Source organism: Drosophila innubila, chromosome X (genome assembly GCF_004354385.1).
Source record: "Drosophila innubila isolate TH190305 chromosome X, UK_Dinn_1.0, whole genome shotgun sequence".
Taxonomy (NCBI): domain Eukaryota; kingdom Metazoa; phylum Arthropoda; class Insecta; order Diptera; family Drosophilidae; genus Drosophila; species Drosophila innubila.
In genome coordinates, this window is record NC_047626.1 from 18,472,022 (window position 1) to 18,497,228 (window position 25,207).

Here is a 25,207-nt window from a genome sequence, read left to right on the forward strand (position 1 = left end):
CATCTACCTACTAACACGCATACGTACATACATATACATTTGCTCTTTGCAAATGTCAGGACGCTGTCAAAATCAATACACACATACACTTTGTTGTGGTTTCTGACTATTTGGTTGTTGTTGTTTTTTGTTGACCCTGACTTTGTCAAAGCAGCAGCAGCAGCTCTGACACAGCTGACTGCAACATGCTCTCTCACTCATGCTCTTCGCTCTTGATTTGTGCTTTCGCTATTTTCGTTCTTGAGCTTTTTATGCCGAAACGAGCCGAAACATAATAACATGTTGTTAGTGTTGAGCAAACCAAAATAATGTTCTACAAAGTTGCAAGTGATTCAGGAATAATACTTAAACATTCTCACTGTTTGTCGCGCTTATTTTGGGCTAAGCTGCAATAAATTAACAAATTTAAAATGTCTTAAATTTAATCCTGCGCTTGTTCTGTGACGTATTGGTACAGTCAGCCAAGAAAGTGTTTTGACTAAATAAAAATTTACGAATTTGTATGTTTTTATATTTTTAAAAATTAAAAAATTACAACAAAAAATTACATAAAAATTCCAAAATTGCGTACATTTTAGATTTTGTCAAAATACTGTCTTGACTAACTGTATATACATTGTACATACATACATACATATATGCATAGAGAGGTACAGACATATGTACACAAAACCCAATGGGCAATAGTTTTGAAAAATTCGCGGGCGGCGGCAGTAATAATTACAATGTTAACTCGCGTCGCGGCTGGAGTAGACGGCGACGTCGCCTGGTAGCAGCGACATCATCACCAACAGCTGTGAACGCAGCAGCAGCGGCAGCAGCAGCAGCGCCGAACGAAAGTTCATTGGGATGCATTGGCTCCAATGCAGCAAACTCACGACGCTGGCTGACACATGTCAGCTCAACACCAAATTTAGGTGGTGCGTGAGTTTGTGTGTGTGTTTTTGCGTGTGTGTGTGTGTGTGTTTGCGTGTGCTGTCAGCTGTTACCTGTTAGCTGCTCTCTCATCCCTGTTGTTCTCTCTTTCTCTCTGTTCTTCCGCAGAGACAACATCCGCAAATGACGCACTGGAGCCTCGCTCATCATCATTTTCTTATGCGGTGAACATTACTTTAATTTCAACAACAATAATTACGTTGTGTTTTGTTTAGTTACCGATTGCGTTTTTCGTTTTTTTTGGCTGCATTCTTATATTCTTCTTTAAGTTGTTATCGTTTTACGCATTTGAATTTTTTGATATTAATTTGCTTGCGCGTTTGTTTGCTCATTTGGCGCAAAACCTAATTAATTTGTCAGTACTCTGTTTACATTACATGCAATGTTTGCTGTCGCTTAATTATCTTATTTCATTTGCTCTACCTGTTTGCTTTCAATTTTCGCTGAATTTGCGCCAACCATTTCCACCCCATAGTTAACAATTCAGTTGCCGAATTCTTGTTGGCCGATTTGTTTCAATGGCCCCACAGCTTTATTCAAGACTTGCGGTAAGCTAAAACGGCTGAAATTCGATCAATTTGTAAACTGTATCCTACTTACGACTCCTTACGTCAAATTTAACTGTGTTAATTCAGTTCTTGAAAAAAGCGTTGCATACTTTTCAGTGGCGTTCATAAAATAAGTATACGTAAGCTGACCGTTGGCCTTGCTAGAATTTAACGATAAATAAAACTGTTTAAATAATATTGATTAGTTAGATCAAGTAATAATATAACTAAAATAAAAGAGAAACTTGAACTTTTAAAAATAATTTTAAATCCAGTGCTTTTAAGTATTCTTACTTGTTCGAATGCCTTAAATGATAATAACGGAAACAAAAAGCTTATACAACTTTATCAAACAAGTATACACGGCTCAGAAGAATATGAAAGCTGTAATCAAAAAGTTGGATATGAGATATTTCTTATAATAAAGATAGGGACAAATCTTTAAGTATGTATTTGAAAATTATGTTCATATACAGTTGCGGTCTAAATACTAGTGCGTGTAATGTAATTTAAAAAACTAAAAATTAAGGGATTTTTAATTTATGTAAATTTATTATTTTTATTTTTTAAAGAACATTAAGATATTGTAAATCCAACAGAGAAATTAAAATTATTCAAACAAAACCGACAGACCTAAACTTGTTTGATAGATTTGTAAATTTACTAAACTTTAAAATTTCAAAACTAGTTTTGAGGTGACATATGTCTCTTGTGTTGTGAAAAACACACATTGATACTAATGTGAAGCAGATTCCAATGCAGCCAGAAAGGCAAGCGCTTTTTGTTTTTTATTCAATCAATAAAGATTTTAGTAAATTGCAACGTTTCTTCAATTCGGAACATGTTTGATTAAACAAAAGTCATTCACTTTATGGTGTTGTGCGTAAGTGCAGTGATAGTTAAGCCTCTTGTTTAGTATTAGACATGTTGAATTTGTCATGCGTCATTTGCACACCTTCAAATCGTTACTTGAAAGCTGTTTTAAGTAGAATGTTTATCAAAATAAGTGCAGCCTAATAAGATTTGTTTTAGTCGTTCTCAATGTAATGCCAGCTCTCTCGCTCTTGCTTGTACTCCTCTCTCCCTCGCTGCCTCTCTCACTCTCTCTGTGTGTCTCTGTAGCCGGACGTGTATGCTACGAGTATTTAAGTTTTTTTTGTGTTGTTTTCGGTGTCGTTGTCGCTATCAACAAAGATAACGTATTTAAACAATTGCACACAAAGAGTCCAATAAGCAACAAAAACAACAACAACAACATAAAGAAAGCGCTGTCGTCTTCGGCTTTGTCTCGAAGCTGAGAGAGTAATTAACATGATCATCGCAGAGAAGACCAGACTGATTGGCGCACTCTCAAAAGTCGCTCTCCGCTCAAATAGCTTCGATTCGGTTCGCATGCTGATAGGGATGGGCGCGTGAAACTCTAATTATCATAAACTTTGGCGATACGCGTCTTGTAAAATTACCTGCAATTTCGATTAAATCCAAGGTCCCGACTAAATCGATATGTTTGTCGCACACACTATATAACGACTAGTTGTTGCAAATCTAAAAAGGGGTCATTAAAAAATATTTACTAGAAATAAATACGTGCCGATTTGTTCTGTAAAGAGCGTCAAAAATTGTAGGAATTTCAATGAATCATGCTTGTTTTGCAATGCAAATTTGATTTATGCATAAAAGAAGAAATTTACTTTAAATAAAATGTAAATCAGTCTGTTTATTTACATACCCTTTAAAGACAACGTCTTTCATAGTCCTCAAGTCATCATAGTTTCAAAAGATGCACAGCTAGGGTAAAAGTTACTTAAAACTCAAAGGAAATTAGTAATTTTCTTGATGATCATTTATGAGACTTTACAAGCGCTCGCGACAAAGTACATCGTATCTTCTAGTTGATTCTTTAATTTTAATAGTCAATGAGTTGGAATAAATTGTTTGTGATCTTTGTATGTTTTAAGTTCGTTTCATTTAATCAAGAAAATATTCTCCAAGTGTTAACAATGGGAATAAGTTGCCTTGTTTTTAGGTAAAGTTTTATAGTTATCGCAACAGTTAATTGGGAAATTATTCAAGATAAACAACAACAGGGGAAACAAGCTCATAGTCTCTCATAATCGATTATTCATTTAATTAAAGATTGAATGCATTCTAAAAGCCTTTCGAAATACTCACATTGTGCTTACATCATCGATATAATCGCTGCTATTATCGAAACATGCGATGGTTTTTTATCAATAGTATTTTCTTTTTTCTTTCGAAATAGTTCACGTTATAATATAATACAAAATATGATGAAAAAAACGCAAAAGTTTCGACGGTATTGATAACAAAATTGTATTACATTTTTATTTTTATTTTTTTTTTACCGAAATGTTTGAAGTTTTAATGGTTTTAATTTAATGTTAATCTCTTGATAATGGAATGTTGAATACTATTAAATGAATTGTAACTTTTATTTAAAATATATCGCCGACGACGCGTCGTGTCTTTAATTTGCCCATCACTAATGTGGATCGGAGCAGGGCTGATAGCCGATAGCCGTAGTCACAGTCGCTGCCGTGTCGTGGCTCACTGTTCAGTTTGTTGCGGTGAACGGCGCGAAATGCTACCCAAAATAATAACAAGTAAATCAAAAATACAAAAGCAAAATAAATAAAAACGCCGCGCAATTGTTGTTGTTACTGAAATTTATACATGTGCCATTAAAAACAACAACAATCGGGAAGAACATTGAGAAATTTGTTGTAAAAAAACATCATATAAAAGTGAAACAATAATTAATAAGGCTTAAAAACTTGGCCAAAAGTCAAACAGTTGCATGGAGTGGACATGGTTCAAGGATTGGTGGCGCCTCAAAAAGCTACGTTCGCGTCACCAACGTCACAAAAAGAAACTGGAGGCAGCTGCCGCTGCCAGCATCACGCACTCGACAGATGAGGCCAACGATGCGGAAGAAGGCCACGTAAAGCAGCACGGACTGCACGGAGGAGGAGGAGGAGAAGGAGGGCAGGAGGAGCGCAGGCACAGCCTGGACACGCATACGCGGCGTAGGCGACGAGCACGCGATCGTTTGCACCGTAATCGGTTGAAGCAACGACGCGCTCAAAGTGTCGACGCCAAGGGAGTTGGAGAACAGCTAGAACAAGGGAAGGAGGCAGGAATTGGGCTGGAGATGAAGGTGGAAGAGGAGGAGGAGGAGGATGATGGCGAGTATGGGCCATTCAATGTTAGCGATTATACGGATTATGATTATCGCAATGCCAACGGCGACAATGATGATGAGAGCGACGATTTTTGCTATTGTGACGAGTGCCTCAACGTAAGGTGGCCCTTATCGGGCTTTATTTTGAATGTGTGAATGTGTTAATATCTAGGTGTGTGTGGGAGTGGCTATATGTATCTCTGGCCTAAAATATGTATTGCCCGTTAATCAGTTGCGTCAACTAAAACGCCGACAGCCGCTAATTGAAACGTTAAATGAGCCAAAACGCAACAGAAATGATCAAATGTTCGTTATTGCTAAACATTTTACCGCTTATAACCGTTTCAAACCTGGTGGAAATTTAAATAATTCTATCTTTTCATATCTTATGACAAATTTAAACCAGGAACTGACTACAGTTTTCCTATAAAAATTACAAAACGTTTATTCATTTCGAGTTATGCTTGCAACTTACACAATAGTTTTTGAGCAAAAAAAAAATATATAAAAAATAAACTCAATTATATCAATTACAATATAATAATTATTTAAAGTCTCTAACTTAAACTCCGTTCAATAAACAGGCAAATACATTTTGAGTTACTTTCGCATAGAAAACGCGATTCGTCGGCCGTTAAAAACCAGTTTTATTGAATTCAAATTCAATCAATAGGAAATTAAAATTGCAGTTACATTTTCATTGAAACTTCTTTAATATCATATTTCTAAAGCCTTTAAGCCAGTTTTAATATTTCAAAGATACAAAAATAAATTGGTTTTATTGATTCACTTCAAGCCAGATTCAGTTAATTAAAAATTCAATTTGTAATCGATTCTGTAATGAAACAAAATAAATATTAAATTTGTTAATAACCGTTTTCATTTGGTGACATGATGAAATTATTGGTTCATAACCGTTTTAAACTTCATATACTAATTAATCAAATATTAATCTGACATAAGCTGACAGATTTGAATCTTAACTCTTAAATTAAATAGATTGTATCCATGCCCATTATTTATTAATATTGATTGTTGTTGACAGCGTTAAATTGATATTTGTTATTACAGTCGAACAACATTATAATAATTGCCTTCAAAGCAAATGTTTGTTAATAAAATAAAGTTCTTATTTACCAGTTAAGTTAAAATTAAAATGATAACATTTTGAGAATTTTTTTTTTACACAAACATTTCGTTTTTTTTTCGAGCCATATTTTTAAAAAAAACTTGAATGTGTGTTGCTTCATTATTATATTTTTGGACAACGTTGGTTTGGGGTTTCAATAGATCTAATAGATTCTAATAACTTGTATCTAAGGATTCTATTTATTTAATAGGTCGCATTTGAATTTTGTACAAAGATTTGGGTTATACATATACTTAAGTGTTCTTATTGGAAAATATATGAATCATTTGGCTTCAAAATGAGATGTTTTCGTGTAGATCGCATAAAAAAGCTCCCAATCTCATAATGAAAACTTCCCCTAGAGAGCGCTGCCAAGAAATTTAGCATTACTAAGCATTTCAAACATCAAAAGTAACTAACAAAATTGTTCTAAATTTATCACATATATTTTGATTTTGTAATTGTTCCGATTCGAAGATAAGCAGAGCGGATCGGGGGCGGGGGAAGAGATGATCTGCTGTGTGAAACAGATTGATAAACTGATAATAATAACACAATTTGTATTCATAGGGCGACACGGACTTTGGTGATAGCAATGACGGGATGGATTCGGATACGAGCACCTCATCAAGCAACAGCAAGCAGGTGGTTGTTGGCATCTGTGCCATGGCCAAGAAGACGCAATCGAAGCCAATGAAGGAGATATTGACACGTCTGGGCGAATTTGAGTTCATTAAACTGGTGACCTTTGAGGAGAATGTGATATTGCGTGAACCTGTACAAAACTGGCCCATCTGTGATTGCCTCGTCTCGTTTCACTCCAAGGGCTTCCCGCTGGAGAAGGCCATCGAGTATGCGCAGCTGCGTAATCCCTTTGTGCTCAACAATCTGCACATGCAGTACGATATCCAGGACAGGCGACGTGTCTACGCCATCTTGGAGAAGGAGGGCATCGAGATACCGCGCTATGCAGTTCTCGATCGTGATTCGCCCGATCCAAAACGTGAGTAGTGTTTGTGCCATTTAAAGATTTGCTCCAACTCATTTCAATTTAATTGCAGATCATGAGCTCATCGAGTCGGAGGATCATGTGGAGGTCAATGGCATTACCTTCAATAAGCCATTTGTGGAGAAACCCGTCTCGGCCGAAGATCACAATATTTATATCTATTATCCGACATCTGCCGGCGGTGGAAGTCAAAGATTGTTCCGTAAAATCGGTAGTCGGAGTAGTGTTTACTCGCCGGAGTCGAGGGTACGAAAAACAGGCTCGTTCATCTATGAGGACTTCATGCCCACAGATGGTATGCTAACTACTTGCTCTCTATGCTCTCCCACTAAGCAATTAATGTACTGATATAGGTACTGCTCTAGCACTGCTCTAAGTTCCAACTGCTGGACTAGATAACCATATTGTCCATTCCAGTCAACTCCACCCCACCCAAAACCCGCTTTCGTTTCGATATGCAAATGTGTATATACATATTTTGGGTGGGCAAGCAAGTCATGTCGGATTATTTCAATATTTCTAGATTATTATTTTTATCTAGATATCGTTTCAAAGCTTTAAGTCTTATATACTAACTGTGAAAGTAAATCGTCATGCGTTAATATTTATAGAAGCTATAGCAAAGATAAAGTTAAAACATTCAGCATATTTCACTTTGAAAAACAAAGATATTTGATTAATGTGGAACCGATACAATAAGGTAATGAAAAGTTATGCGATAGTTTTCAAAATTCTTTTTGGAATTTTTTAAGTTGAAACCTATTAAAGTAAAAGCAATGATTGACAAAAACCAACATTATTCAACACTACAGATTGTCGAAAAGCTTAACGTATTACATATAACTTTGAAAACGCGCATAAGCAAACTTTGTGTCGTAATTTCAATATTTGGAAGCTGCATGATGTGAAGAAAATTTAGTCAATGAAAGTTTCACTTTTTTTTTTTTCAAAATTTTTGTAATGTTACAAAATTGGATGCTGTTGATGCTTACAAAAATCAATTTATTTGTATCGATAATGACGAAAATTTGTATGGGCGCGGAATTATGCAGATTCCCAAAAGATGCTTAAACAAGTATATTATATTAACAACAAAATATTGCCTAAAAACTGTATTGTTAAAGTCCGACATGAGTTAATTGCCAATTCAATAGTATAAGAGCATCATATACATATGCATATATAATATTTTTTGTAGATATCCAATTGAATTAGAGCTTGCACCTTCAATCCACCTAATTTCGATCCTAAAACCATACACTATTAAGCATAAAGCATAAAGCATATAGCATTATGTCATTTGCCCATTGTCTTGCGTCTCGCTCGTTCGCCCGTTCGCCGATCGTTGCTCGCTGCTCGCCGCTCATTGCCGAACTTCCCACAAAAGAAACGAAAAGTGGCCGCCAGTCGAACGCACTGAATCCAGCATTACCTTTTCAACTTAGTATACTTTTCAGGCACCGATGTCAAGGTCTATACTGTTGGACCCGATTACGCCCATGCGGAGGCCCGCAAGAGTCCCGCCCTCGATGGTAAAGTGGAACGCGATAGCGAGGGCAAAGAGATCCGCTATCCGGTTATACTCAATCACTCGGAGAAACTAATATCGCGAAAAGTGTGTCTCGCCTTCAAGCAGACCGTCTGCGGATTTGATTTATTACGCGCCAATGGCAAAAGCTACGTTTGCGATGTGAACGGATTCAGTTTTGTGAAGAACTCCAACAAATATTACGATGACTGTGCCAAAATCTTGGGCAACATGATATTGCGCGAATTGACACCGACTCTCCACATACCCTGGTCGGTGCCATTCCAGCTAGACGATCCGCCCATTGTGCCCACAACATTTGGCAAAATGATGGAGCTTCGTTGCGTTGTCGCTGTCATCAGGCATGGCGATCGTACGCCCAAACAGAAGATGAAGGTTGAGGTGCGGCATCCAAAGTGAGTAACACTCAGAACCTGAGAAGCTTTCGATTCTTATCTTACACTGATTAAATATATCGGTTAGCATTGATCTTAAATACATGCTTAATCTTAATACGGGAAATGTATAAAATAGACACAATTTTACATTCCAGATGTTTTCTCTTATTCTAAGAAACTTTAGAAATTTTTATTTAAAATTAAGCATGAAAAAAAAAGTTCTAAAGACAATAATATAATATACAATCTTGATTAAAGTTGAATGGTACATAAATCAAGGCTGCAAACCATCAAAATTTTGGTAAAGGTTCGGTTCGATGGTTTGAGTCCTAGAGCAAGACTTAGGTTCGGTTCGGAAACCGGTTTGTATACCTCCTAAACCCAAGGTTTGGGTTCGAACCTTGGTTCAATTATGTGAAAAAAAAAATTAATTTTTTGTGTAAATTTTTTTTTGATTTTTATATCGAAGTACACTTGAAAAATAATAAAATTTAATATTTTGTGATATTTTATGTTATAATATAATTGAAGTGAACTTGTTTTGTTTCCACGCGATTGAATTCACTTCACTTCTCGATAAGCACTACATTCCTAAAAAAGTTTCGATTGAAGATCATTTAGTTCCGCAAATACGATGAACAAACTCCAGTGAGTTGTCGATGTTTTCATGGAAATTGATTCAATCAACTCGAAGTATTGTCGCTTTCACAAAAAACCGAGCTGTCGATATTTCGATGTATGTTTACATCACTAATAAAATAATGTAATTATTTTTTTTTTTCGAACCAAACCTTTTATTTAAGAAATGGGTTCGGTTCATGATCCGGTTCGGATTGCTTAAAAACCCGAACCGAACCGGTTCAGCGAGGTTCGGTTCAGAACCGGTTTGCAGCCTTGATATAAATTATATATGTTTAGCACTAAATTTTGAAAACAATTACTACATTTTGCTTAAAGGTAAAAGCGATCTAAATTTTGATGTTTAAAGCAGATTTCTCAGTTTTTAAGTTCAATTGTTCTAAGAAAATTGGTTTCTTTTGCTGCAGATTCTTTGAAATCTTCGAGAAATACGATGGCTATAAGCTCGGTCATGTGAAACTGAAGCGACCTAAGCAGCTGCAGGAGATACTGGATATAGCGCGCTTCCTGCTTAGCGAGATTCATACGAAGGCACATGCAGAGATTGAGGAGAAAGAGAGCAAGCTGGAGCAGCTGAAGAATGTGCTGGAAATGTATGGACACTTTTCGGGCATCAATCGGAAGGTGCAAATGAAATATCAGCCAAAGGGACGACCACGTGGTTCCAGCTCTGATGATGGTAAGTTCTCGTTTATTTTTTTAACTAAGCTAACCACACGCTAAGTCCTATCCGTTTCAGCTGAAACGCCCGCCGAGCCCTCGCTCGTCTTGATCCTAAAATGGGGCGGCGAATTGACGCCAGCGGGACGCATTCAAGCTGAGGAATTGGGTCGCATCTTTCGCTGCATGTATCCGGGCGGCCAAGGTCGCTCCGACTACTCGGGCACCCAGGGATTGGGTCTGTTGCGGTACGTTAAGTCAATACCCTATTTGAACTGACTGTTTAAAACAGTTTTATCATTTTAATCAACAGTTTGCACTCGACCTTCCGTCATGACCTTAAAATTTATGCCTCGGACGAAGGACGCGTTCAAATGACCGCCGCCGCATTTGCCAAGGGTCTGCTGGCATTGGAGGGTGAATTGACCCCCATTTTGGTGCAGATGGTTAAGAGCGCCAATACAAATGGACTGCTTGACAACGATTGCGATTCGAGCAAATATCAGAATCTGTAAGTATCCAACAAATCGATCAAACGACCCCGATATTGATCATTCAATCAATTATTTAATTGATCGTTTGCTTTAACGACCGCTGAATGATCAAATGATCAGCACAAATGTTCCGATATTCGTCATAGATGTGGACAACTATTGGATGTATAATTTGAATATGATTTCAACTGGATTCGCTCTTTTTCTATTTCCGCGCAAGCAATTTTCAACTTCTTTCACTTGATTATTTTTCTGACGATCAATCGAGTTAATTAAATCGATTTTTATTAAAAATTTTCAGTTTAAAATGTACATATTCCAGTTGAGGAATTTGATTTTGCAGCAAAGTTTGAAAATCCAGTTTTAATCCATCACGTACCATTGTTTCCATACTTTCCAATTGACACTTTTTTTAACACTTCAAACTTTTGCCTAATTTTAGCCGATTTAACTGCGGAATGTCAATTTTATCATTTAAAATCTCGGTGAAACTCAAATTTCTTGTTCGTGAATTTTTTATTTACTTACATCTTATTTAATTAGTTACTTATAACTTCAATATTTTTTAGTTTAATAGAAATTAAACGTAGCTGATCATAAACATACCTTCTTGTCGATTTTAAAACTGACTTGGACATGAATATAAAAATTATGTAATGATTAAGATCAACTTTATAAAAACTTTCTAACGCTGTATTTCTTTTTCTTCCACACAGTGCAAAGGGACGTCTGCACGAGCTGATGCAGAACGATCGGGAGTTTACGAAGGAAGATCGTGAACTTATAAATCCTTGCAATAGCAAATCGATAACGCAGGCATTGGATTTTGTCAAGAATCCCGTTGACTGTTGTCATCATGTACATTTGCTAATACGCGAACTGTTGCACATCATAAGCATCAAGAAGGACGATCCGAAGACGAAGGATGCGATCCTGTATCATGGCGAGACATGGGATCTAATGCGTTGTCGCTGGGAGAAGATCGAAAAGGATTTTAGCACCAAGTCAAAGCTCTTTGATATCTCGAAAATTCCAGATATCTATGATTGCATCAAGTATGATCTGCAGCATAATCAGCATACACTACAATACGATCAGGCCGAGGAGCTGTATATCTATGCAAAGAATCTGGCGGACATTGTTATACCGCAAGAATACGGATTGACGCCACAGGAGAAGCTGGCAATTGGCCAGGGCATTTGCTCACCGCTTTTACGGAAAATCAAAGGCGATCTGCAGCGTAATATCGATGAGATCGAGGATGAGTTTATGAATCGACTGAATCCGCATTATAGTCACGGTGTTGCCAGTCCACAGCGCCATGTGCGGACTCGTCTCTATTTTACTAGTGAATCGCATGTTCATTCGCTGTTAACCGTTCTCCGTTACGGCGGAATGTTGAATGTCGTTACGGATGAGCAATGGCGTCGCGCCATGGACTACATATCGATGGTGTCGGAGCTCAATTATATGTCACAAATAGTCATAATGCTGTATGAAGATCCCACCAAGGATCCCATATCCGAGGAGCGCTTCCATGTCGAGCTACACTTTAGTCCGGGTGTCAATTGTTGCGTCCAAAAGAATTTACCACCTGGTCCCGGCTTTCGGCCGCACTCCCATGGCGATAATTCCTGCGGTGCGAGCTTGCAGTCCAACGAGGATGCAAATCCATCACGGATCGAGGAGGAGAATGATTACGCTTCAAATGATGAGCAGCAGGGCAAGAAACGCAGCGTAGGCAATGCTTTCTTCATATTTATAAATATATTTATCTATAACTTTATGAAATGACAGTTTATTAAACTATTATATGTTTTTTTTTTCTCAAGTGCAATTTGGTTGGAAATCAACGCAACACATCGGGCACATCGTTCGGATTCAATCGCTTGGAATTGCGAAGCAAACAGCTCAAGTCGAAGCCAATACCAATTGGAGCGCATCACACGGTCAGCGGTCATGAGGCAATGGATCTGGCCAAGCGTTTAAATGAGGAGCTCGCCTCACAGCAGCAACAGCAACAGATGCACAATCAATACCAAAATCAACAGCAACTACATCAACAACAACAGCAACAACTGCGACCCATTAGTCCCGATATGAGGGCCGTGAGTCCAGATTGTGAGCCGCGATCGCGTAGCTTTGAGCAGCGTGGATCTCCGTCAGCGAATCGTGGCAAGGAGTCTGGTATGTATGTTGTGCGGTGTGCTAATAAACATGGCTTACAGCCATTGTGGCCATTTTGGTCCAGTTACCGCTGCTAGGCCATCTGGCACTTTTTTTTCCCCCCACCATTTCAATTTCAAACTTTATTGTTGATTTGAATTTCTCAACTCTTTTAAATACTTTTTGCTATAACTACTATATTACCACTTATTGTATTTATAACGAGTATAATTGTCATTATTATTTATTTGGCCATTTATTTTCAAATTTTCTCTTACTCAACTCAACTGACCAACCAATTGGCTTATCAACTAACTTGGCTATTGGCTATGTTGTCATCGTGCGTTTCACTCACACACTTTTATATATTTTGTTATCCTTTTGATTTGATTTGCATGCCAATTGTGTGCGCGTTTTTGTCCAGGCTTTTCTAACTCCTCCTCGAAACGCCTATAACATGAAAAGCCAACATTCCCATCATCCCGCAACCAAAATAAAAGTATGATCCATTCAAAAACGCACAAAAAAAAAAATTATAAAGGGACCCCAGACTTGTGTTATATTCATTTATTTATACTAGTATTTTCCAAATTATTTATTTTATTCCAAATGCCATTTAAGTTATTATCTTGGATTTATTAAGTATTATTGCAAAGCGCTAAACTAAATGTTTTTTCATTACAAGAACTTTGAAAAGCAAAAAGCACAACAAAAAAAAAAACCGAGTATTAAAACTGAGCCCAACATTTTTGATTTTCATTCTTTCCACACACAACAAGAACAGATGAAATATTTTTAACCATGCTACTGCAATGTTAAAATTACACTTGAAATCACATGAAATGTGGTTATTGCTCCTATTGCTCCTTGAGCTCCCTTCGCCTTGTGCTTGGACTTGGGAGGCAGCTTTTGGAGCTGGAGAAAAATCAGCTGTTGGGAAATTTATGAAAATCGATAGGCATCTGGCCGCGGAATCCCGTGTACTTGGCAATGCAATGCAGCCCCAATCTTAGCACCACATACTTACAAAAAATAATAAATAAAAAACAACTCAAGTTGAAGACCACTCAGCCCTTTGTGACCCTCGCGTTGAATATGGCCAAAAGCAGCTGAGTGTCAGATAATGCTGTCGTTATCATTATCGTTATGATAAGGGACATACTAAAGGCATTGCTGGCTCTCAACTGTTGTTGGATTATATCACTTAGTAGCGTTGCTCTCTCTCTCTCTATCTCTCTCCCTCCCTCACACTGTCTCTGTCTCTGTCTCCCTTTCTTTGTGTGTGTGTGTGTGTCTTACTCTATCTATGTGTATGTGCGTCTCGTCTTTGTCTATTTTGCTGCGTCTCGCTCTCTCTCTCTCTCTGTCTCTCTCACTATCTGCCTTTTTCTATCAATATATGTTTAATGCATGTAAATCGAGGATAACTTCAATACAATTGATAACATAATTTTTAATTGAATTGTGAACATTCTTAACTGCCAATGTTCGTTGTTTGTTGTTCGTTGTTGTTGTTTGTTTTTGTTGTGCGCGCAAATCCCCGAAAAAAAAACCAGACTAACCATAACATCAATAACCAAACTCGACGCCAACTCACCGCCAACTAACCGGACTTATCAGACCAATTGCCTGCTGTTTATTCAATGCTGCCGATGCTCTACAACATTCAAAACGATCCTGCAAAGCATTTTCCCTTTTGCCTAAATAGTTTACCTATAATCTACAGTCTAATCTCAACTGATCTGAGGTAAATTCTGGGCACAAATGTTGATAAAATAAGTTCAACGCTCTAGATTTCCAATTTGAAAGCTTAAGTAATGCCTTAACGTCATTTAAGATAACATTTCCATAAATTTCATAAATAGAAGTCAAATAATTTCTGTAAAGTATTCACATTTTTTTTTCATTATTTCTCTTATTATATAGTTCCCAGATCGCGCTAAAAACAGATCAAATAAAAAAAATCCATTGGCTTTAAATTTTCTTAAAAATAAATAGCGAGTATGTGAACTTGGTTTTATTTTCAATCAAATGTTTGACTCACTGTATATAAGAATCGTTTATATAAAAACAAACAATAAAAAAATGTTTTAAAATGCTTTATCATACTTAAGCGCATGTAATTTAGCCCAAAATCCAATCCGACTAATAAGATTATACCCAGTGAATAATACCGGAATCGCTAACCGTTTAAAATGTACAATTGAAACCAGAATCGATATTTATATTAAAACAGGTTCATAATTTAAATGAATGGTTCTGAAACTGATTTATATTTGATTAAGATTTCACGATCAGCTATTCACAGCTACCCCATTAATATGTATTAAAAATTTCATTTTAATTGTGAAGTACCTAAAATTTTTATAACAACTTAAATTTGCAATTATAATTTGAATCAAATTAAAATAAATTGACAAAATCGAAATAGCGACATTTAAGCTACATTTTTTTACTGCAAATTGGCACTTTAAATATCCTGATAACACTTATTAAGAAAACACAAATTAAGAAACAGTGTTTTAAATATTTGTGGCATTTTGAATTTCAGAAAAATTCGAATTTCCAACCTTTTTTATTATAAAAAGAAATGTGAATTTTAAGATATATATTTATATTTAGGATTTTAGAACTTTTCTTTGAAATTCAGTGTCGCAAAAATACTATGAATAGTAATATATATTTAATCTCAATTAAAATTTAAGTTTCTAATTTCGTAAATGGAAGGCAATGAAAAATGCATTTTTTAGGACCCGCACACACACACAAACACATGCATACATTAGTTTTGTGAGTATGTATGTGTGCTTGCAGGATGCGTTCAATTTTCGGCTAGCCGAACATTCGTTTTCCTTTCTTTTACAACTTCAACTTTTATGAGTATTTTTCGGCTAATTAGTTTTCTGTTTGTATACTCTACGACCTCTCACACAAACACACACAAACACACACACACCGACAAACATGCACACACATATACAAAACTGCACACATACAAACACATATTTGATTGGCTGTTTTAACTGATTTCTTGAACTCTTACCACACAAAAATCGTTGTCCCGCTTGCGACTCTCTACTAATCCAAACCAGCGCCGTCGGCAACCTTTGTCGAGATCGCCAATGCGCGTGTGGGCGTGGCACGTGAAGGCGGTGGCAGTGACAGTGGCGGTGGCGGTGGCGGTGGCGGTGGCAGTAGCAACAGCAGCAGCGGCAATCGAACCGCAATGCAAATACGTGTCACAGACAGATTGTCATTCTATAAGATTGATTCATCGACCAATGAGTTGCCGCTGTCGGACATTGACTTCTCGCTGACACCGGGCACACCACAGTGCCCAAATGCGGGTGGTGCAACCGTCTGCAGTCGATCACAAAAGCGTCACAATCTCTTGAGCATGCGTCGCATGGTCAGTGGCGATGATGCTGAATTTGAGGGTCTGCCACCGTTGAATCACCTGCCACAAATCTCACCGTTGGCCACCAACGAGCGACCATTGAGTTGCAACTGCAGTGCAAGCAACTCCTTTCCCTTGGCAACAGCGCATGCGCATTCCAAGAGTCTTATGGAATTGCCAACTATTGAGGCCAATCGCAATGCCGCTGCTGTCACAGATGTTGCCACAGATGCAACAGCTGCAACAGCTGCAGCTACAACAACAGCTGTGGCTGCTCCTCCAACTTCTAGCAGCTTTGAAGATGACTTTCAGCTGTCCACGTCGGCGCCAGCGGTGCTTTTGAGTGCTGCATTTGGGCAGCGTTGCAAGAGCAATGTCTCAGCCATGCCACCGTTTCCCGAGCAGAGCACAAACTCACCGACTGCCTCAACCTTAAAGCTCTGCATGGACATGGAGACACATGAGTCGCGTTCTCGGCAATTGGAGCGCAGTGGTCCGCGCAAGGCCACAAGTCATTCATGTGGGCAGCTATCGCTATTGATGGCATCGGGACCTGCATCAGCGCCAGTGCTGATCGAGAATCCATTTCGTTTTGCGGCAACAGCTGCAACACTTGCCACACAATGTGGCAGCACATTTGTCAGCTGCTTTGCGCCCATTGCAGAGCATGTGCCGCCATCGCCCACAGCCACGCCCACAAGCACACCCATTGAGGCGCAATTGGTGTATAATATACCCACTGTATTGATAACAGCCACAGCATCAGTGACAAGCAATCGAACAGCGAATACAGCAATTACAGAAACCACTGAATGTACTGAAACAACAAGCGCAACAACAGCAACATTAGCAACAGTAGCAACAACAGCAACCGCTTTGTCTTATACTACAGCAACAATGTCTTCTAATCAACCTTGTACTAACCAATTCAAACCAATTGATCCCTCCTCAATTGACGCAACACAATACAAAATCATAAACAACAAAACGAACACAAATACACACACAAATACGTACACAACAACGAACACAACAACAACAAACCAAACAACAACAACAATTACTACCACAACAACAAACATCACAACGCCCCCGTCTTGTTGTACAAATACAATCGCCACAGATAGCAACGTTTCGGTCTCGGTATCGGCATCGGTATCATCGGCCAATTCGTCAACATCGTCGCGTCGCCAAAGACACAGTATTGCCGGCCAGATGTCCTATATGAAAATGTTGGGTTTCGGTGGTTTTAGCAAAAAGATGGCGACCAGCGCGAATAGCCTTTTCAGTACGGCAGTTATAAGCGGCAGCTCATCGGCTCCGAATCTACGCGATATGATACCGGTATCATCATCCGGTGAGTAAACACAATCCACATATGCTACACCCATCCCACCCCATTTACATACTCACACACACACACTCACAACCAGTCCAAACCTACACCATCCACCAACAACAACAACAACCATTACCATCCGATTAATATATATATATAGTAAAAAATACATATACCACAAAATGGATAAGTCCATGTGATTTAATTCAGAAATTGCAAAACAAATAGCTCGAAAATTTTACAAAATATCAAAGATGTCTAGATTTTATGTAAGAACACCATCCCACAATACTATTTTTATCCAGAATATCGAACATCTTTGCAGACATTTAAAGCTAGGCCAAGAAAATGATTAAAAAAAAAGTATGGCAAGATGAAGAAAATACCTGGTGTATAATTATCTCTCCAGCTTCGTTCATTATAATTTTTATACAGTTCGGATGTGTCAAGACAAGCAGACACAAATTAAAAATTAAATAAAAGGTTCTAGGCTTAAATAATAGGCTATTTCCACGACCACTCACATTTGCCACATTTGCTCACATTTGAATGTGGCTCATATTTGGCTTTCCACGACCAAATGTGAAACTGTTAAGACACCCAAAGCAAATCAGCTGTTCGGTTTCTGTGCACAAATTATAAAAAGCTGACAATAACAACATTTTAGTATATATTTTTATATTATTATTGGCGCAAATTCAATGCCTACCGTTTTTATTGAAGAAAACAGGTGGTTAAGGTGATAATTGCTTTTTTTTCACCAGATTATCGATAAACATCGCGTGTTCGATAAATAAAATAGTGAAATTCGCCGGGGCGAATGGCAAAAAATCCTCACATTCATTATGAATGAGCCAAAATGATCATTTGGATTTTGTACTGAAATGAAGTCTACATTCGGGCCAAATGATGAAAATGGCGTCGAATGAGCCAAATGTGATGTCGTGGAAATAGGCTACAAAACATTGTTAGATTCCAATGTGTTGAAGTGTTATTCCCATTTTGTATAACAACACTACATTTTTTATTTAACCCAACAAAGTTACCAAAATTATATAATAAAATTATGTAGATACCAAATATGCAAACCGTGAAAATTTTGAAGAATTGTCTGTTCGTTGGTTTGAACAATAGATTCGAATTTCTGAAGGATACGCGGACCGGTTTTATAAAACCGTGAGCCCCAGGCGTTCATTTAAAACTTTAGTCAATTCAATACAGACATATAAATTCACTTTATAATTGATTTCAAAATTGCATATTAACAGAAGCTTTCAAAGCAACAATCAAATATACTATTTAGTATCTGTATCTGTCAGTTGTTTCTGTGTAAATCGTGGTTTTTTTTATAGAAATCTTTTAGAATTGATTACAAACAGATCAATTTTAAAGATATATTTCGCATAGGTTATTTTTACAGACAACCGTTTTCTTGATGAAGTCCTAAAAAAGCAAAGCACACTTATTTCCTATTATTATTTTTATTAGGTCGCTAATTGAGTTTTGTTTGATGACAAAAAAACATATTTTTTTTTACAGTATACAAGTTGTTCATAACCGAATTGACAAAATGTGTAAGACTGTATGTATGTGAGATAAGTATAAACAAAATAATATGTTGAACACTTCATAAGTTTTGAGCTGACAATTAGAAAAAAAAAATGCGCAAAAACCAAATTTAAGAAAAAAAAACCTAATATTTGAACTTTTTTGTAAAGAATTTAAAGCAAGTTTGGAAAAAGCAAACACTATGACTCGTAAAGATGGATAACAACATAATATTAATACATAGGAGATTAGAAACGTATATAACTCTGTCAAGCGACACAATTTCCAGTTTTTTGCACATTTGTAGATGATTTCTGTAGAATTTGTGTACAGCTCAAAAAAAAAATTAGACTAATAAATAGAATCTGTGGAGCATTTCGTGTGGCATTTTTCAACCACTTACACGCAGACACAAAAACCAATACATAATGACCACACTGTTAATAACATGTAATTATATTAGATGACATATGGAGCACACAATTTAACTTTGTAGATTCTCCGTATTTAACTCCGAATCCAACGTTTCCACTACCACTACCACAACCACTACCATTTCCGCTTCCATTTCCAACCTCAACCACAACCTCAACCTCAACCCCAACCCTTCTCCCCAAGTTGAATACCGTTAACTATTTGTTTGACTTGAATGTTGTGTTAAGCAATGTTAACTGGAATACGTATTTAGGATTTGGTGATGTGCCGCCGATACGACCACTGGAGACTCTGCACAATGCGCTGTCGCTGCGCAAGCTGGACAGCTTTCTGCAGGACATGATCCTTGCGCAGATCTTTAAGACGCCGACGGGCTCACCGCCACGCGTCCATGATGTACCTGGCGCCAATAAGTCACTGGTATCTGGCGCTAGTACAACAATACTACCTGGATTGGACTCCGCTGTTTCATCGATTATGGTTCGGCCGGATCCGGCGGTTGCTTCCACAATGTTGCGAAGTGGACCGACAGATGCTAACCGAACGCCAGATGTTGCAACGACGGCTCAGGGTTTGTCCAATACTCCAGTTACGGAGGATGTCGAGGATGTCAACGATGAGGAGATGAACAAACTTCTAGCAGCGAATAAACAGCGTAAGTTCCAAAAGCGTAAGTCAGTTATCGGTTGGCGCACCTGAATGTAACCTGTAACCTGTGATCTCTGAACTCTGAACTCATCTCATCTTAACCCGATCTCTCAACTTAACTTAATTGATTTGAACTCTCATGTGCTTTTGATGAGCATGCTCATTGGATTACTCAACTCAATTTTTAACTCGTATTTCTTCCAAAATTGCCTAATATTGATTTATTAACTTTATTAATTTTGTTTTATTTCACATTAAAAATTCATCACATTCACAATTATGCAGCAAATGAGGCACATTTCAATGTATTTAATTTTATTTTTATTGTATTCTTTTTTCTTTGATTTGCAGTGGATTAAACCATCACATGATTGATATTTTCTCGAGTGTTAGAGATCTATAATAATTTCTCCTTTTTTTTCAAGTCAAATTGTGTATTTGAAAAGTTTATGATTTTGTAAGCTCATGCGATCCAAATAATTGTATTTAGTTACGAGTTACTTAAGATGCGTATGGGAATAAAGATTTACACACACTTCGCACACTCTCTCCTCTCTCTATTTTTTTTTTTTTTTTGTATATATGTATGTATATATTTAAATATATATTTCTATATACAATTTACTCTTCTGCACGGCGCTCTCTGTTGCTATAACGTACAACGTTTTCTTTTTATTGCACGCATCTCTATTTCGCTGGCTCTCTCTCCCTCTCCCTCTCTCTCTATTTCTATTTCGGTTGGTTTTTTTTTTAAATCAATTGCCTTGCCTTACAAGAAGCTTTAGCTCGCTAATCCCTATGCTGAGCTTCTTTCTTTCACACTTTATCCCCTTTTAACACTTCCTTTGCTCAAATTCTCACAACTTCTAATGTGAACCAAAAAAAAACTAACAATCTAAAAAAATTGAAACATAACTAAACAAATGGCAAACAAGTTTTGCAAGAGCAGCAGGATGAGGACGTGGATGTGGACGTGATCGTGGAGAATGTGAATCCACAACAACAACAACAACCGCTGCACAGGTAAAAGTACACTTTCTCTCACTTTCCTTGTCTGTCTCTTTTCTTATTTTCAAATTGCTCATTTTGCAGTCTGTCGACCACTGTGGACATTGTGATGATCGAAGAACCGGATCCGGATGATCTTCGCTCCTTTGAGCCCATGAATCAGGATACGCTGCAGTCAATTGGCACTGCTGCTATCGCAGGCAACATCCTGCTCACCGTCTGCGATGAACAGGAGCCAAGTAGTGCCTGCCTAACGCCAGTCAGCGGCATGGACCTCGATCTCGATCTGAGCATGGTGGCCAACAAGGGCTCCATGACACTCTCCGTGGATGTGAGTGATAAGCATGTTGTTCGGTCAGTCGAACGATTTAATACGTTTATGATTTGATTGAGTTGGCATTGTTATTCGAATTCGCTTGTCGTTTATTTTAAACAAATGTATAAACATTTATACATTTCCACAAGTTAAATTGAATTGCGCATACAGCACTCGAATCTAAAAACTGTAAGAACTGTTAAAAAATAATTCACTTCTGTTCGATGGCGACTTTTGATATTGATATACAAAAACCTAACTTATTTTCTGAGTTTTTTTTTTTTGATATTTATTTATAAACACTTATTTATTCATTTATGGCTTCACAATTTTTGTGAAATTTTGGCAAACAACAAATTTTAGCCTCACCCTGTAATTCAATAACTATTCGTTTAGCACTTTCACTATTAAAGGACATTATTGCTTCTATGAGAGCTTTATACATGTATATATTATAAAATTTATAATATAAATATTAGTTCGATTTTATCCGAATTTATTAAAATATACAGCCTGTGAGTGTGGTTTGAGATATATTAAGAAATTTTCATACTAAACATTAATTTTCGACCGATTATTCTTATCGATATAGTTTATATAAATCAAAATTTTGTTTTAAGCTATTGCCAAATTCATATTCTGTGAGATCAATTAAGGCAACTTAAAATGCAAAAAGGTTTATAATAACGTGTACATATTTATATGTACACACATGTACTATATGCAAATGCAAATTTATGTATAATAAATTTTTATGCATATATGTCCCTAAAAAAAGTTATTGTATATAAAAACTTGGTTTTTTTAAAGTGCATACAGATAATGAACTCTTTTAATTGTAATTGCTTTTTAATAAAGTTGTTTCATCTTTGCAGGGATTCGAAGACGATGAGGACGCCACGTTGTCGGCAGCGACAACTCCTTCGCTGCCGCCCGACATGGAGCCCAAGCTGGAGATGTGCTACTGCTGTCCCTCGCATGCCGAGCAGCCGCCGGAGGTGGACAGCGATGATCCCAAATATTGTTTTGCCCTGCCAGTGCAAATAACTCAAGCGTCGCCGGAGCACGCACGTGCGAGTGTGCGGCGTGCCCATGATCCAATCTCGCCGCGCATGCAGAAACAGATCAGCTTGTTTGAATGCGGCCCAGAGGCGAATGCGTTGCATGCATCCATTAATTTGCCGGCGGCGGCACAACAATTGCGTCAGGATGCACGACTTCGCAAATTCGAGAATCTCACACAGTCCACGTCCAATTCGAATTTTCCATTTGAGAGCAACACGCTGAAACGTGTGCCACTTGTCAGCACCAAGGATGACTATGCGAATGTGTCGCATACGCAGAGTTGCATCAATCTGAAGAGTAGTGGGGCTGGATCCGGTTCCGGTTCCCTCAACTATGGTTCGCCGCAGCATCAGCGGGAGAGGGACAGGGAGAGGGAGCGTCAGCAGTCAACTGCTGTTCCAGTTACCAATTATGATCGCATGCCCAATGCATTGTCCGTCTGCTGTTCATTGGATACGGATGCTGGCTGCAGCACAACGACATCAACGGCAGCTGGCGGAGCAGGAGCAGCAGGAGGAGGTGCAGCTACTACGGTTACAATGACCGCACCACATCCAGGCGCACTCATTGTCAAGGAGCGTTTTATAGAGCCACCAAAGCGTGGCATTGTCCGTGGCTATCATGGCAAGACGCAGTCCATGGACGCCGATTTTCTGTTCAATGAGTTTCTCTTGCTGCCGGCAATGGCGCCGACACTGGACGATGATTTAGATAATATTGAACAGGCAACGGAGCCGGAGCCGGAGCCAGAACTCGACTTGCCGATGTCCAAATGAATCAACTTATAAATATATAAATATACCTTAACTTACATATACACTTATAAATATATAAATGTAATCGAAATCTTTCCTAGCTCTTAACTTGCATTGTCGTTGTTGTCGCATTTGTTGTTTGATTCGAAACTGAATAAAGATCTATTTTTCTGTCCTAAGCAAAAAATATTCTTGTCATAAAACATAAATTTATGTGCTGTATGCAATTTATACTAGAGTATATATCAGATTCCATCCATGATTTTTTACAAAAAAATTATACGTCGCAGAATCAAATTTAAAGTGTTGTTTTATACCAATTACGCTATAAGGAGTTGATTAAAAGTAAACACTTGAGATTTAAAATTTTCATTTTTCAAATTTTCAAAGGGGGGACCCTATGGTATTAATATCTAAGCCCATATCTAGAGGGAATTTTTTTATTTTCGAAATTAATTAACTTTAAATGCAGAATAAATTTAAAGGCCAAACCATGATCAAAATGACATTCCGCTTCAAAATCGGTTTAGTTTTTACAAAGTTATGAAAGTTTGAAGTTAGTCAAATTATTGACTTAGCAACTTTACAAGTCAAAATTTTTTTCTGATTTCCCATGATTTTTTACAAAGAAGTGAAACGCCTCAGAATCAAAATTTAAAGTGTTGTTTCATACTAATTACGCTATAAGAAGTTGATTAAAAGTAAAAACTTGAGATTTATAATTTTAATTTTTCAAAATTTCAAAGGGGGACCCTATGGTATTAAAATCTACACCCATATCTAGAGGGAATTTTTTTATTTTCGAAATTAATTAACTTTAAATGCAGAATAAATTTAGAGGGCAAACCATGATCAAAATGGCATTCCGCTTCAAAATCGGTTCTTTCAAAGTTATGAAAGTTTGAAGTTTGTCAAATCTTTAACTTGGCAACTTTACAAGTCAAAATTTTTGTCTGATTTACCATGATTTTTTACAAAGAAGTGAAACGCCTCAGAATCAAAATTTAAAGTTTTGTTTCATACTAATTACGCTTTAATGACTGAGCATCGCACAGCCCAAGCCATAAGACCTAGGAGGCTGAAATTTTAACACAACATAGATGAAACAATCTTATTATTTAAATAAATATATTCTTAATAAGTTTCAACATCTAAGTCCCTCCATTCTTCCGTCTGGTTTATAGAGAAATAAAGATTTCTATAAACACTACGAAATTAATATTTATTTTAAATTTAATCATTCAAGATCATTTAATTGAGCCGTAGTTATGATTGTGTAAGTAAAGATATAATTGATATAGATATAGATGATGTCTCGACTGAAGCGTTCTTTATTTGCTTGCATTATGATTACTCAATGATGAGGATGATCATGATGATAATGATGAGGCCAAGTGAAAGTGAGAAAACAAGCGCTGTCAATGAACGCTTTAGCTCAGACCCAGACCCAATTGGGAGTGGGAGACGAATTCAGAATTGTGAAGCGCAGCCGGTTTTTGAGATTCGTCGCCAACGTTTTCACTTGTCGAGCAATAAGACTATAGCATGCATTAACCTCGATCCACATTCGATTGCAAATTTCAATTCGTGTTTAGCATTTGCATTCGTATACATAAAGCATGTATATACACGTATACGTTATCGTACTCGTTTTCATATTCGTTTCTGTATTTGTATTCTAAATTGCGTATGCAAGGCATGCCGTTTGTCGGGCCAGTCAACATCACCCACTGATGAATGTGGCCCTCAGACTAGCTCACTACATGCATGAGTGTGAATACGACTACGAATATGAATGCGAATTTGCATGGGAGAAGTACAAGTAATGAACTGCAACGTGCTGATGAAGCAGCACAGATAATTTAGTTATCGTACTTAGCTGCAATTACAGTCTTAACTTCTTTATGACAATCTCCATACTTGCTGCTGTCTGGTATGCACTTTAAGATAATCACCCACAATGCAAAATATCGTACATTTTGAAATT

General features: G+C 37.4%; 1 protein-coding gene across 1 annotated transcript; it reads left to right on the forward strand.

Annotated features, from left to right (window-relative positions):
• Positions 1-3,927: 3,927 nt before the first annotated feature.
• On the forward strand, positions 3,928-23,407 carry LOC117789326 (inositol hexakisphosphate and diphosphoinositol-pentakisphosphate kinase). The gene is made up of 14 exons (XM_034628410.1): positions 3,928-4,803; positions 6,386-6,818; positions 6,877-7,119; positions 8,270-8,768; positions 9,797-10,068; positions 10,129-10,297; positions 10,363-10,560; positions 11,260-12,280; positions 12,376-12,730; positions 15,802-17,463; positions 19,682-20,083; positions 21,012-21,099; positions 21,169-21,415; positions 22,276-23,407. The coding sequence occupies exons 1-14, from the start codon at positions 4,303-4,305 to the stop codon at positions 23,239-23,241; spliced, it is 7,056 nt and encodes a 2,351-aa protein (XP_034484301.1). The 5' UTR covers positions 3,928-4,302; the 3' UTR covers positions 23,242-23,407.
• Positions 23,408-25,207: the final 1,800 nt, after the last annotated feature.

Bases quoted from the DNA above. Each gene is read 5' to 3' on its own strand.
- LOC117789326 (XM_034628410.1), top strand. From the start codon at position 4,303: ATGGAGTGGACATGGTTCAAGGATTGGTGGCGCCTCAAAAAGCTACGT. The intron at 6,819-6,876 runs GTGAGTAGTGTT...ATTTAATTGCAG, and splicing joins TGATTCGCCCGATCCAAAAC to ATCATGAGCTCATCGAGTCG. The intron at 10,069-10,128 runs GTAAGTTCTCGT...TATCCGTTTCAG, and splicing joins TGGTTCCAGCTCTGATGATG to CTGAAACGCCCGCCGAGCCC.